Below are 12,201 nucleotides of genomic sequence, written 5' to 3'. Positions count from 1 at the left end.
ACCTGAGCATCTCAAAGAGAGATGGAGGAGGAAAACCAAACCCCAAGTAAATTCATGTTAAATATTTAGAGAAAAAGCTCCCAGAAGAGCCCTCAAAAATGCTCCTTTCCTCTTCCATCCAGCACATGGCATTCCTTGAATCCAGCCACGAAGCTGGGTTATTCATGTGCCCGGATACGGTGCGGATCAGCGCTGCTGCAGCCGTGTTTCTGTGCAACAAAAACTCCGTAACAGTTGTAGGTCCGAGGGTGGCGATTTTAGGTTTCCGAGCGGGTGGGATCGCTAAAAACGGGAACACAGGGAGCAGCGTCCAAGAAGCTGCTTCAGAAGCAGCTGGGATTTAGAGGCTGCTCAAAACAACAAGAAAATCACCAAAAAAAAAGAAAAAAGAAAAAAATTAGGAGTCCCAGCAGCAGGCCCCAACTCCGTAATCTCACTTTTACGGAGAGTCCTCCAGGTCCTACTTCCTAGATACAGGAAAGAACCTGCAGAGGAGAAAAACAACAAAAAAATAGGGAAAAAAAAAAGCGCTTTCAGTGAACTGGGGAGGGAATGAGACCGAAGGCCGCGGGGTTTGCGACCAGCGAGTGAGGCAAAACTGCTGGCCAAGCACATCTGGCCGAGCACATCTGGCCCACAGAAGCAGCCGAATTTGCAGGAAGGGTTTGGGGGACGGTTTTCCCGCTCCTTCCGTGGTGTTTAATGGCAAGGGCTGAGCCGGGATGGGCACGGAAGCAGGGCGAGACACGCCGAGCTCGGAAACGGGCAAGAACGGGCGTCCGCGAGGGCTCCAGCGGGGAGAAAACGGAGCAGCCGGAGAGGAGCGGCGCCGCGCGCCGTCATTCCGCCTTCCTTCCCAGTCTCGTGAAGACGCTAACGGGGCCCGCGCTGTCCATGCGAGCGCCAGGGCTCTCGCTGCTGCTGCTGCTGCTGCTGCTTACCTTGGCGCTGCCCCAGCTCCTCTTTAGAGTGACCTTGAACTCGGGCTCCGTTCTGCCCCGGGTGCTGGTCACGCTGCTGTCCTGGGCCTCCGGCGGCGCCGAGGCTTTGCCCAGCCTCTGCACGAGGCCCGTTTTGGGCTCCGCTTTGCGTCCCTCGCCGGCGGCGTCCCTGCGGCCCGGGCGGCGCGCGGCGGCCTCCGAGCTGGTGGCTTTGGCCTTGACGGCGGCTCCCAGCCCGGCGCTTCCCTTCGGGAGCGGCTTCAGGACGCCGGCGTACTGCAGCACGGAGCAGGCGTCGTCGTCGTCGCTGTCGGCCGCCCCGTCCCCGTCCAGCGCGTCGCCCAGCCGGCTGAACACCCCCGTGGGCTGGAAGCAACACAGGGAACGTCGGCATCGCTGCAGGGAGGTCGCCTTGGAGCAGGACACCAAGGAAGTCCTTGGGTTTGGTGACTTTTGAGGAAGCAGAAGTGGAAAAATCCCCCTCTGCAATCCTCCCAGGTCACAAATGCTTTTAAAACGGTGTTTCCTTGTGCTTTTACTTAGGGTGACTCCGCACGCTGCAGAAAAGTGCACCCCAAGACCTCCCTGCTGAGCGTTTTGCTCCCAGAAAAGGGAGCAATCTCTCGTACCCCCTATTCGAGGCATCACAGCACAAGCACGGGAACGATTTGCTCAGGTCACCCTGGAGCCACCAACAGCTCTCGAGCTTCCCCCATCCCACAGCAGCCCTTTCCCAGGGCACCTTGGCACCGTTCCAAGGTGTTTTTCCAGCTTTGAGGTGATTTTTCCATGAGGAAAGAGGCTCCCCGAGCCAGGGCAGCCCCGCGGTGCTCTCCGCTCACCTTGCCCGCCGCGGTGGCGTCGGCCCTCGTCTCGGCGCCCAGGCGGTCAAACACCGACGTCCTCTGCAGACCTGCGGATCGCGAGGGAAAACGACGGCGCTTTGGAAACGGGAAGGGAGCCGGAGGAGGCCACGGGGAACACCGGGACCTTATTGGAAAAGCACGAGCAGGGCACACGGGAAAATCGACCGTTTCCGCGGACTAACTGGATCCGGAGGCGCTGGGGAACAGGTACCTTTGGCCGCCTGCTGCTCCAGGATTTTCTTCGTCCTGGGAGTGGTGCCCTTGGGCATGTGGATGATGTATTTGCCCTCCATCTCCGCCGTCACCCGGCGCCGCTTCACGGGCACCGCGGGGCCCTCGTCCGCGGCGTCACACGGACCTCGAAGGCCAAGGAGAAGCACGAGGCTGTCAACTTTGGGGCGCTGCTCCTCATCGTGCCGAGAAATACCCGGGAAAAGGGCATTTCCGCCAGCGCCCGGCAGCCTCGGGCCTCCCCCCTGGCCTCCAGCTACTTACGAGCAGGAATTGGATCAGGACAACGCAGCAGATCCAGGCTTTTAAAACACTCCCCGCCCGATTTCAATTCAGATTGAAGGGGAAAAGAGCTGCACCTTGCAGCGTGGCAACCGCTTCCCACCTTTTCCGCCAGGAAAGGCTTCCCTCCGTACCTGCTCTTGCGTTTTTCGCAGCGAGTTTGTTGGACACGGTGATGGAGATCTTGGAAGCGCTGGCGTCGGGTCTGCGGCCAGGCGGAGCGGGCGGCGAGTCCCGGCTCAAGCTGTTGGCGATCATGCGGGTGGCAGCTAAAGGACAAGGACAGGGAGTCGCGGGGGAGCCGGAGCGAACGCGGAGCCGCGCGGGGAGGCGGGAAGCGGGTCCCGCCGCGCTCACCGCTGCCGGGGTGGCGGCGCGGCTCGGGCTGAGCGCGCGGCGGGCTCGGGCACAGCGACTCCGTAGCCGCCTTGCACATCTCCTGCGGAAAACAGGGAGAGACGATGACGCCAGCAGCCTGGCGACCAAAAAAAGCAGTTTTTCACTTAATTTTTTAATAAATACAAACAATTCCGGGGCCAGCAGTGCCCGAGGAGCGCCCTACCTGCCTGTAGACGACTTTGGCGTGTTTGAGGATGGCGATGATGTCCCCCACTATCGTGATTCCCAGCTCGTTCATGATCTCCTTGTTGAGATCCAGCAGCATGTTCTTCTGGATCCTACGGAGGACAAAGGGCAGAGCAGGTGGCAGCAGGGGACACTTCCCTGCGTGTCCCCTAATGCCCTGCATTGGAGGAGCTCGGATTAATCACAGCCGGAGCAAGCACGGGGATCCTGGGATCCGCCCGGGATGGAAGCCAGGGGCCGGTACAGAAGGAAACAGGGACAAGAAAGAGAAACTTGGCCTGGATTCATAATTAACACAGCTAATTAAGCAGATTGGAAAGAAACCAGGATGTTGGGGTTACCCCTCTCTCCTCCCTCACCATGAGGTCCGTAATAGCCCAGACGCCCCGGAATTCCAGGGCTGGAAGTCACAAGGCTGCCAAGGTCCCGCTGTCACCAGGAAGCGGCCACCACCTGCACAGGGTCCGGATCCCTCCGGAGCGATTTAACAGGCAGGGAGAGCCCGGGCATTCCCGCATCCGGGGGGAATCTCCGGCGAGAACATCCCGTTGTCAATCCCGTTCTCTTCACGGCCTCACCTGTTGTCCACGAACATCACGGCGTAGTTGACGGCGGGGCCCGGAGGAATCCCGGCTTCCTTGAAAAACTGAATCCACTCCGATGTGGCTGGAAAAAACACCTCAGTGAGAGGAGGAAGGAACGAGAGCGGATTCCATCATGGGAACGGCATGTGCGGGGGACAGCAGCCACTTTCCTGGCGCTTCCCAGCGCTCGGCATTTCCCAGCGCGTTCCCAGGGATTAAACCTCATCCCGCCCGGACTCACCCATCGTCACCGACACCATCGCGGAGCGGCCGGAGCCCCCGCCAGGGCCTACGTGTCCCAGAGAGCCTGCGGGGAAGGAACGGGGAGGCGATGAGGGCGGTGACGCCAGCGCCGGGAACAGCCCTGGGAGCGGGAATAGCCCTGGGAGCGGGACGGGATTGGGAACGGCCCTGAGAGCGGGACGGGAGCAGGAATAGCCCTGGGAGCGGGAATAGCCCTGGGAGTGGGACGGGAGCGGGAATAGCCCTGGGAGCAGGAATAGCCCTGGGAGCGGGAATAGCCCTGGGAGCGGGAATAGCCCTGGGAGCGGGAATAGCCCTGGGAGCGGGAATAGCCCTGGGAGCGGGAATAGCCCTGGGAGCGGGAATAGCCCTGGGAGCGGGACGGGACCGGGAATAGCCCTGGGAGCGGGAATAGCCCTGGGAGTGGGACGGGAGCGGGAACAGCCCTGGGAGCGGGACGGGGCCGGGAATAACCCTGGGAGCGGGACGGGAGCGGGAATAGCCCTGGGAGCGGGACGGGAGCGGGAACAGCCCTGGGAGCGGGACGGGGCTGGGAATAGCCCTGGGAACGGGACGGGACCGGGACGGGAGCGGGAACAGCCCCAGGAACGGGACGGGGCCGGGACGGGACCGGGAACAGCCCTGGGAGCGGGACGGGGCCGGGAACAGCCCTGGGAGCGGGACGGGGCCGGGACGGGACCGGGAACAGCCCCGGGAACGGGACGGGACCGGGACGGGAGCGGGAACAGCCCTGGGAGCGGGACGGGACCGGGAACAGCCCTGGGAGCGGGACGGGGCCGGGGGCGGGATGGGGCTTCGGATGATCCCTGCCTTTCCCCGCACCCAAACTCCTGCCCCCGGCCCTCCCCTTCCCTCCCCAAACCGCCCCCTCCTCCTGCCCCGAGCCCCCCCGTCCCTTATTACCCCTTTCCCCTCCACGTTACCTCCCGGTCTCCGCCGCCCTCCATCGTCCCGCCGCCTCCGCCCGCCGGCGCAGGCCCAACCGGAAGGAGCGGCCACCAAGTGCCGGAAGTGACCTCGCAGCCCGCCGCCCGCCGCGCGCGGGCCCCTCTGCTCCTCCCAGGGAGGGGGAGGAGAACCATAGAGTGCGGGCGGACCGCGCGCGCCCGCAATGGCGGCGCCGGAAACGGCGCCCTGCAACATGGCGGCACGGCGGGAAGCGGGTCCTGCACGCGGTGCCGGGCCCGGATACGGCCCCAAATAGGGTCGCGGGGTGAAACCGGGTCCTAAACAGGGCCCGGGACTGGAATAGGGATGTGAATATGGTCCTGCCCCTAAACATGGTCCTGGTCCTAAACAGGGTCCTAAACGTGGTGCTGGCCCAAAACGTGTCCAAAATGTGGCTCAAAATGCAGCCCGAAGCACAGGTCTGGCCCTAAACACAGCCGTGGACACGGGCCTGGCCTGAAAATACGGGCCTGACCCTAAGCGTGGCCCTAAACGTAGCCCAGACCCTAAACACGATCCTAAACACGATCCTCACCCTATACATGATCTTAAGTACAATTCCAACCCTAAACGTGTCCCTAAACGAATCCTGACCTTAAACAGGATCCCAAACATAATCCTGACCCTCAACATACTCCTGACCCTCAACATGGTCTCCCTCTCCTAGACATGGTGCAGACGAAGGAGTTGATTTTGGCTGCCCCCCGGCTCCGGGGGCTGTGTGAGGACCCCCCACCCCGCACTGCGCTGCCGTCCCCATCCCCGCGTCCCTCCGTCCCCGCGTCCCTCCGTCCCCGCGTCCCTCCATCCCCATCGCTCCCTCTGTCACGGCTCCGGAAACCCGGCTCCACCTCTGGGAGGAGAAGCGGCCGTGGAGCCTCCTCCCCCGGGGCCTCCGCAGACAGACGGGGACGGGAACGGGGACGGGAACGGGGACGGGGACGGGGACAGGCACCCGGCACGGGGCCGCGAGGACCCGGAGCGCCGGAGCCGCCGGCCTCCCGCCCCCAACGCCGCTCGGATGCCGATGGGAAACTTCCCTTCCTTGCGCTGCCAGAGCCGCCCCGTGAGTCAGGCGCCTGTGCAACACCCCGGGGCGCCGCACGGACGCACGCACAGCCGGACGCGCAGACACAGGACCAGCCGTCAGCTCCGTAGGGGAAGATCCCCAATCCCGGCGCTTGCTTCCCGAGCTCTGCTCCGGCAGCGATGAAGCCCTACGTGGCCTACGAGCAGGTACAATCCCGACGGGATTTGCAAATATTGCGCAAAACCTGCCCGGACAGGAAAGTGGGGGATCCAGGACCTCCTTCCCGACTTGCTCTGTCCCTTCCGCAGCTGGAAAAGCCGGAGGAGCCGCCGGCACCGCAGCAGCTCGGCCGCTTGGCGCAGAAGGTAAATCCTCACCGGGGCTCGTGGAAATCGCAGTGCGACGACCGTGCCAGGCTCGGACCATCCTCCTCCTCCTCCTCCTCCTCACGGGTGTTCCCGGGGCGCTTTTGGCCCGTGGGTGGTGGGTTTGAAGGTGGAAAAGGTGATTTTTAATCCCGCTCTGCCCAGTGCTCCCGCTGCGCCGTGCTGGCTGCCGCCCTCGTCACCCTCCTCTCCTGCCTGCTCTTCATCCACCTCTTCAACACCCGTCCAGGCTCGGCAGCGCCGGGACACGATGCTGGTGACACTGGTGGCACCTGCAGCGACCCGTGCCGGTGAGCGAGGCCGGTGCCGGCGCTGCTGCTGCGGTGCGCAGTGCTTGCAACACGCTGCCGCTGCAACGGGCTACTGTTGCATTTAGCTATCATTGCATCGAGCTATGGTTGCATCGAGTTATTGCTGCAACGAGTTATCATTGCATCAAGCTACTGTTGCAACGATCTACCCTTGCATTGAGCTAGCATTGCATCAAACTATCGTTGCGATGAGCTGCTGTTGCATGCAGATATCGTTGCATTGTGCTATTGTCGCATGCAGCTATCATTGCATTGAGCTGCCATTGCATGCAGCTATCGGTGCATCGAGTTATTGTTGCATCGAGTTATCGTTGCATGAAGCTATCATTGCAATGAGCTGCCGTTGCATTGTGCTCTCGTTGCATTGCACTATTGTTGCATGGAGCTATTGATGCAACGAGCTGCCGTTGCATCAAGCTGCCGTTGCATCGAGCTATCATTGCATCGAGCTATCGTTGCATCGAGCTATCGTTGCATCGAGCTATCGTTGCAACGAGCTGCCGTTGCATGCAGCGATCGTTGCATTGCGCTGCCGCCCGTGCGTTCCCACCAGGATCGTGCTCGTCGAGAGCATTCCCGAGGGCATGACGTACGGCAGCAGCGGCCCCACGAACCCCTCCACCTTCGACACGTGGAGGAGCCTCCTCGGCGGCGCCGCGCGCAGCCTGGACATCGCCGCCTTCTACTGGACGCTGACCAACGAGGACACGCACACGCAGGAGCCCTCCGCCGCCCCGGTACGGCCACCGCGCGCGTCCCCTCGGCCGCGGCCGGCCCCGGGACAGGGCTTGGTCACGCCAGCTCGCCTCGTGACACATCCCTTTGCATGATGCCAGCTTGCTCGGCCGGCACAACCTCCCACGCGCTCTCGCTTGCAAACACCCGTGAGCAAGGCCAAAGGCTCGTGCTGGCGCCGAGTCCCGAGTGACCGGCCCGTTTGCGCCCGTCCCTGGGGTTTTTCACCACTTCCTCTTCCCTATTTCGTGCAACCAGGGCGAGCAGATCCTGCAGGAGCTGCTGGAGCTGCCGGCGCGGGGCGTCTCTGTGCGCGTCGCCGTCAACACCCCGTCCGCCAAGACGCCCGTGCACGACCTCCAGGCGCTGCAGCAGAGCGGTGAGCGCCGGCGCGGGCATTGCGGGCGCGTGGGGACGCCCCCGAAACGCCAACGTGGTGGCACGGGCGCGCTCTGGTGCCGCAGGGGCCGCGGTGCGGGCGGTCGACATGCCGCGGCTCACCGGCGGGGTGCTGCACACCAAGCTGTGGCTCGTGGACGGCGCCCACCTCTACATCGGCAGCGCCAACATGGACTGGCGCTCGTTGACGCAGGTAAGCCCCGAGGTGCCCCAAAATTGGCCAAACTGGCACCGGGTGCTCCAGCCGCCGCGACGGAGCCGCGTCCCACAGGTCAAGGAGCTCGGCGTGGCCGTCTACAACTGCAGCTGCCTGGCCCGCGACTTGGCCAAGGTCTTCGAAGCCTACTGGGCGCTGGGCGTTCCCGGTGCCACCGTGCCGGTGCCGTGGCCGGCCAACTACTCCACCGCCTTCAACATGGAGACGCCGCTGGAGCTGCGGCTCAACGGGACGCCGGCCGGCGTCTTCTTCTCGGTGAGTGCGCTCCCAGCGCGCGGGCTTGGCCGCGGAGCCGGCGTGCCGGCGCGCGATGCCCAAGCTCTGCCGGGACCCGCAGAGCGCCCCGCCGGCTCTCTGCGCCCCGGGGCGCACCACGGACCTGCGCGCGCTGCTCGGCGCCATCGACGCGGCCCGCGACTTCGTGCACGTCGCCGTCATGAGCTACCTGCCCACCATGGAGTTCTCGCACCCCCGCAGGTACCGCCGCGCTCACCCGCGTCCCCACACCGGAACCGAGAGCCATAATGCTCATCCTGGCCCAAAAACTAAGCTGGACCCTCACCCTCATCCTGATGCTGAGCTTGACCCTGGCACTAACCCTAAACCTGACTGAGAACGTGACCCTAACCCCGTTACTGACCCTAATCCTAAATCCTAACCCTGAACCTGTCCCGAAGACTAATCCTAAACCCTAACCCTAAACCATAACCCCAATGCTGAGCCTGTCCCTAATCCTAACCCTAATCCTAACGCTGGTCAACCCTGACCGAGAACATGACCCTAACCCTAAAGCTGTCCCTAACACTAACCCTAAGCCCTAACACTAATCCCAACCCCTCGCCCTGACCGTGATCCTGGTGTTGTCCCTGTCCCCGTCCCCGCCGCTCCCCGCGCAGGTTCTGGCCGCTGATCGATGACCATCTCCGCAAGGCCGTCTACGAGCGCCGCGTGCGCGTCCGGCTGCTCGTGGGCTGCTGGCGCCACAGCAAGGCCGACATGTTCCCCTTCCTCAAGTCCCTGGCGGCCGTGGCCGACAACGAGACGCGCTACAGCGTGCAGGTGGTAGGTACCGCGCTGGCGCGGTGACATCGGGGTGGGCTGTTCCCGCTGCCGACGGTCCCTTTCCATCCCGCAGAGGCTTTTCATGGTGCCGACGAGCGCGGCGCAAGCCAAGATCCCCTACGCCCGCGTGAACCACAACAAGTACATGGTCACCGAGGAGGTGGCGTATATCGGTGAGCAACACCCGGCGGGCAACACCCGGAACGCGGCGAGCAACACCCGGAACGCGGCGTGCGGCTCCACCGCGGTGCCTTGTCCACCGAAACAACCCCGTTTCCCCCCGCAGGGACCTCCAACTGGTCCGGGGACTATTTCACGCGCACGGCGGGCTCGGCGCTCGTGGTCAACGAGACGGGCGGCGCCGGCCCGGCCGCGGTGCGCGCGCAGCTGCAGGCCGTGTTCGAGCGCGACTGGAGCTCCCCGTACAGCGCCGACGTGGCCGACGTGCAGCGCTGGCAGCGCCTCTGCGGCTCCCGCTAGGCCCCGGGGAGCCGGGTGCTCCGCGAGCGGCTTTTCCTCCGGTAGGAAGCAAGCTGGGAGCGAGCGGCGCGCTGGTTTGTCCCGTACATTCTGCAGGGAGGGATTTGAGAGCGGCACGCGGACGCGCGGCCTCGCCGCCCGTTTGAGCTCCGCAGCTCGACGGCAGCAACGCGGCGCCGGTCCCTTTTCCCACACAGCGCCACGTGTCACCGTTTGGTGAGGATTAAAGGGAAGGTTTTGTGAACTTGCAGCATCCGTGTGCGTCACGAGCCCATCCCAACGGAGAGCGCCCGGCGCCGCGCGCTCCCGCTTCCCGCCCGGCAAGGAGGCAACGGCACGCGGGGGCAAACGGTTTATTGGGGCGGCAGAGCAGCGCAAAACGCCGGTGCCCGGAGCCGCGGGCGCGTGCGGCCCCGCGCGGCCCCGCTCTGCCCGCGGGCGCCGCGCGGCCGCTCCGGCCCGGGCTGCGCAGCCGAGGAAGAGGAGGAGGAGCAGGGGGGCTCCCTCGCGGGCGCGGGGCTCCGCGCGGCGCCTCAGCGCTGGCCGGCCACGTGCTGCAGGTAGCGCGGGTGCCGGCCCGGCGCCGGCCCGGCCGGGCGCTCCGAGCCCGCCCAGGCGCCCGCCTCGGGCACGCGCCACTCGGCCAGGGCTCTCTGCGGGCGAGAAGAGCGGGGCACGGTGACGCGGAGCAGCCGGGGGACACGGGGCAGCCGGGGGACACGGGGCAGCGGGGACCTGGAGCGCTCGAGGGGCCAAAAGTGCCTTTGGGATGGAGCGTTAACGGGGAGCAGCCGGGGAGCCGGAGCGCAGGGGGGACGTGGAGCACCCAGGAAACTGGAGCACATGGGGACCTGGAGCACCCGAGGGACCAGGAGCACCCAGGAAACTGGAGCACATGGGGACCTGGAGCACCCGAGGGACCAGGAGCACCCAGGAAACTGGAGCACACGAGGACCCGGAGCATCCAAGGCACCAGGAGCACCCAGGAAACCGGAGCACATGGGGACTCGGAGCACCCAGGAAACCGGAGCACATGGGGACCCGGAGCACATGGGGACCCGGAGCACCCAGGAACCCAGAGCACGCGGGGACCCGGAGCACCCAGGGACCCAGAGCACCCGAGGGACCCGGAGCACCCAGGAACCCAGAGCACGCGGGGACCCGGAGCACCCAGGGCCGCAGCAGCCGGTACCTTGGTGCATGGCGCCGGCGGGGGCCTCCCGGGCGGGCTCTGCTCCTCGGCGCCGCCGGCGGCCGCCCCCCGCGGCGAGCGCGGCCCCAGCACGATGAGGTTGCCCAGGACGGCGTCGGCCTTGGGGCGCCGCGGGTGCCGCCGGGGCCGGTGCCAGCCGCCGTAGTGCGCCGGGATGGGCGCCGGCGCCGGCTCCTCGCCCAGCGCCACCTCGGCCAGGCTGAGGTGGTCGAGCTGCGCGATGGCCCTCTGCACACCGCAGCGCGCCGCCTCCGCGCCCTCCTCCTCCTCATCGGCGTCCTCGGCGGCGCCGGCGCGGGCGGCCCGCAGGCCCTGCCGGCACAGCTGGTAGTAGCGCGTGGGCCGGTGCGCGGCGCGCAGCTGCTGCAGCGACACGAAGGGGTGGCGCAGCGCGGCGGCGGGCGCGATGCGCTCGCGCGCGTCCCACGCCAGCATGCGCTTGATGAGCTCCACCATGGCGCGCAGGTCGCCGCGCTCGGCCAGCGCCTCGCGGTCGCTGCCGCCGCTGCCGCCGCCGCTCACCGTCTCCATGTGCTCCAGGGAGCGCAGCACGTACTTGCGGCGCTCCAGGGGCTTCTCGCGGCTCTCGGCCAGGTGCTCGGCCGGCGTCTTGAGGCGCCAGGCGCCGGCGTCGGGCGCGCGGCGGAAGAAGCGCGGCGCCTTGCGGGCCGCCTGCAGCAGCGCGCCGCGCGGCAGCCCCTGCGTCTCGCAGATGTAGCGCACCTGGTCGTACTCGCTGCCGCCCGGGTAGAGCGGCCAGCCCAGGTGCAGCTCGGCCATGACGCAGCCCAGCGACCACACGTCCACCTTCTCGCAGAACGGCAGCCCCAGCAGGATCTCGGGCGCGCGGTAGAAGCGCGACTGGATGTAGGGCTCCGGGATGGAGCGCACCTCGCTCAGGATGCTGGCCGAGCCGAAGTCGATGAGCTTCACGCGGAACGGGTGGCGCGCGTGGTCCACCAGCATGATGTTCTCCGGCTTGAGGTCGGCGTGGATGATGGCGAGCTCCTGCAGCTTGGCCAGCGCCGTGAGCACCTGCGCCGTGATGGTGCGGATGTGGCGCACGGGCAGCGGCGAGAAGTCGTGCTCCTTCTGGAAGTCGAAGAGGTTCTGCTCGAGCAGCTCGAAGACCAGGTAGCACTTGGCGCCGTCGTGGAAGGCCTCGAGGAAGCGCACGATGTGCGCCGCGTCGGCGTCCAGCGCGCCCATGGCCCGCAGCAGCTTCAGCTCGTTGCGCACCACGCGGCTGCGGTGCCCGTCGTCCTGCAGGATCTTGATGGCCACCATCTCGCCCGTGCTCCTCCGCCAGCTCTTGGCCACCTCCCCGAAGGTGCCTTTGCCCAGCGTGTCCACCACGTCGTAGCACTCCGTGCCCGACTCCAGCGTCACCATGGCCGGCGCCAGCGGGTCCCTCCCTTCCCAAAATCGGAGCCGGCTCCGGCTCCCGGCAAAGAGCGTCCTCGCACGGTGCCGCCGGCACCGTCGTCACCACCCCGGAACCGAGCGGTGACCCAACAAGGGCCCAGTTCCGGCATCGCCAGGGCCCCGGCGTCCGGGCACTGCGGAGCGACGGATCCAAAGGCACCGGCCGGGAGAGGAGCGGGCCCAGTCCCGGCCACTTTTCCCATCTCCAGGCCGTTCCCAGGATGCTCTAGCATCCCGGGATG

At 66.1% G+C, this 12,201-nt stretch overlaps 3 protein-coding genes across 3 annotated transcripts; 1 reads left to right on the top strand and 2 right to left on the bottom strand.

The window, feature by feature from the left end:
* Nucleotides 1-831: 831 nt before the first annotated feature.
* CUNH19orf47 (chromosome unknown C19orf47 homolog) lies at nucleotides 832-3,783 on the bottom strand. The gene is made up of 8 exons (XM_088531705.1): nucleotides 3,731-3,783; nucleotides 3,484-3,571; nucleotides 2,883-2,997; nucleotides 2,678-2,759; nucleotides 2,455-2,589; nucleotides 2,019-2,165; nucleotides 1,784-1,854; nucleotides 832-1,307 (listed from the first exon to the last, which is right to left on the bottom strand). Exons 1-8 carry the CDS (start codon nucleotides 3,747-3,749, stop codon nucleotides 840-842), a joined length of 1,125 nt encoding a protein of 374 aa, XP_088387831.1. The 5' UTR covers nucleotides 3,750-3,783; the 3' UTR covers nucleotides 832-839.
* Nucleotides 3,784-6,979: 3,196 nt separating this feature from the next.
* PLD3 (phospholipase D family member 3) lies at nucleotides 6,980-9,325 on the top strand. Its single transcript, XM_088531720.1, has 8 exons — nucleotides 6,980-7,165; nucleotides 7,422-7,542; nucleotides 7,628-7,755; nucleotides 7,834-8,034; nucleotides 8,117-8,256; nucleotides 8,676-8,841; nucleotides 8,915-9,014; nucleotides 9,128-9,325. Exons 1-8 carry the CDS (start codon nucleotides 7,013-7,015, stop codon nucleotides 9,319-9,321), a joined length of 1,203 nt encoding a protein of 400 aa, XP_088387846.1. The 5' UTR covers nucleotides 6,980-7,012; the 3' UTR covers nucleotides 9,322-9,325.
* A 529-nt stretch (nucleotides 9,326-9,854) lies between these two features.
* Nucleotides 9,855-11,938, bottom strand: HIPK4 (homeodomain interacting protein kinase 4). The gene is made up of 3 exons (XM_088531700.1): nucleotides 10,599-11,938; nucleotides 10,514-10,538; nucleotides 9,855-9,974 (listed from the first exon to the last, which is right to left on the bottom strand). Exons 1-3 carry the CDS (start codon nucleotides 11,924-11,926, stop codon nucleotides 9,855-9,857), a joined length of 1,473 nt encoding a protein of 490 aa, XP_088387826.1. The 5' UTR covers nucleotides 11,927-11,938.
* Between the last annotated feature and the right edge of the window lie 263 nt (nucleotides 11,939-12,201).

The sequence above is a fragment of the Tinamus guttatus genome, unplaced genomic scaffold, assembly GCF_059628265.1.
Source record: "Tinamus guttatus ecotype Peru unplaced genomic scaffold, ASM5962826v1 Tinamus_guttatus_pri_ptg000425l, whole genome shotgun sequence".
Lineage (NCBI taxonomy): Eukaryota > Metazoa > Chordata > Aves > Tinamiformes > Tinamidae > Tinamus > Tinamus guttatus.
This window is presented reverse-complemented; position numbering and strand designations above follow the sequence as displayed.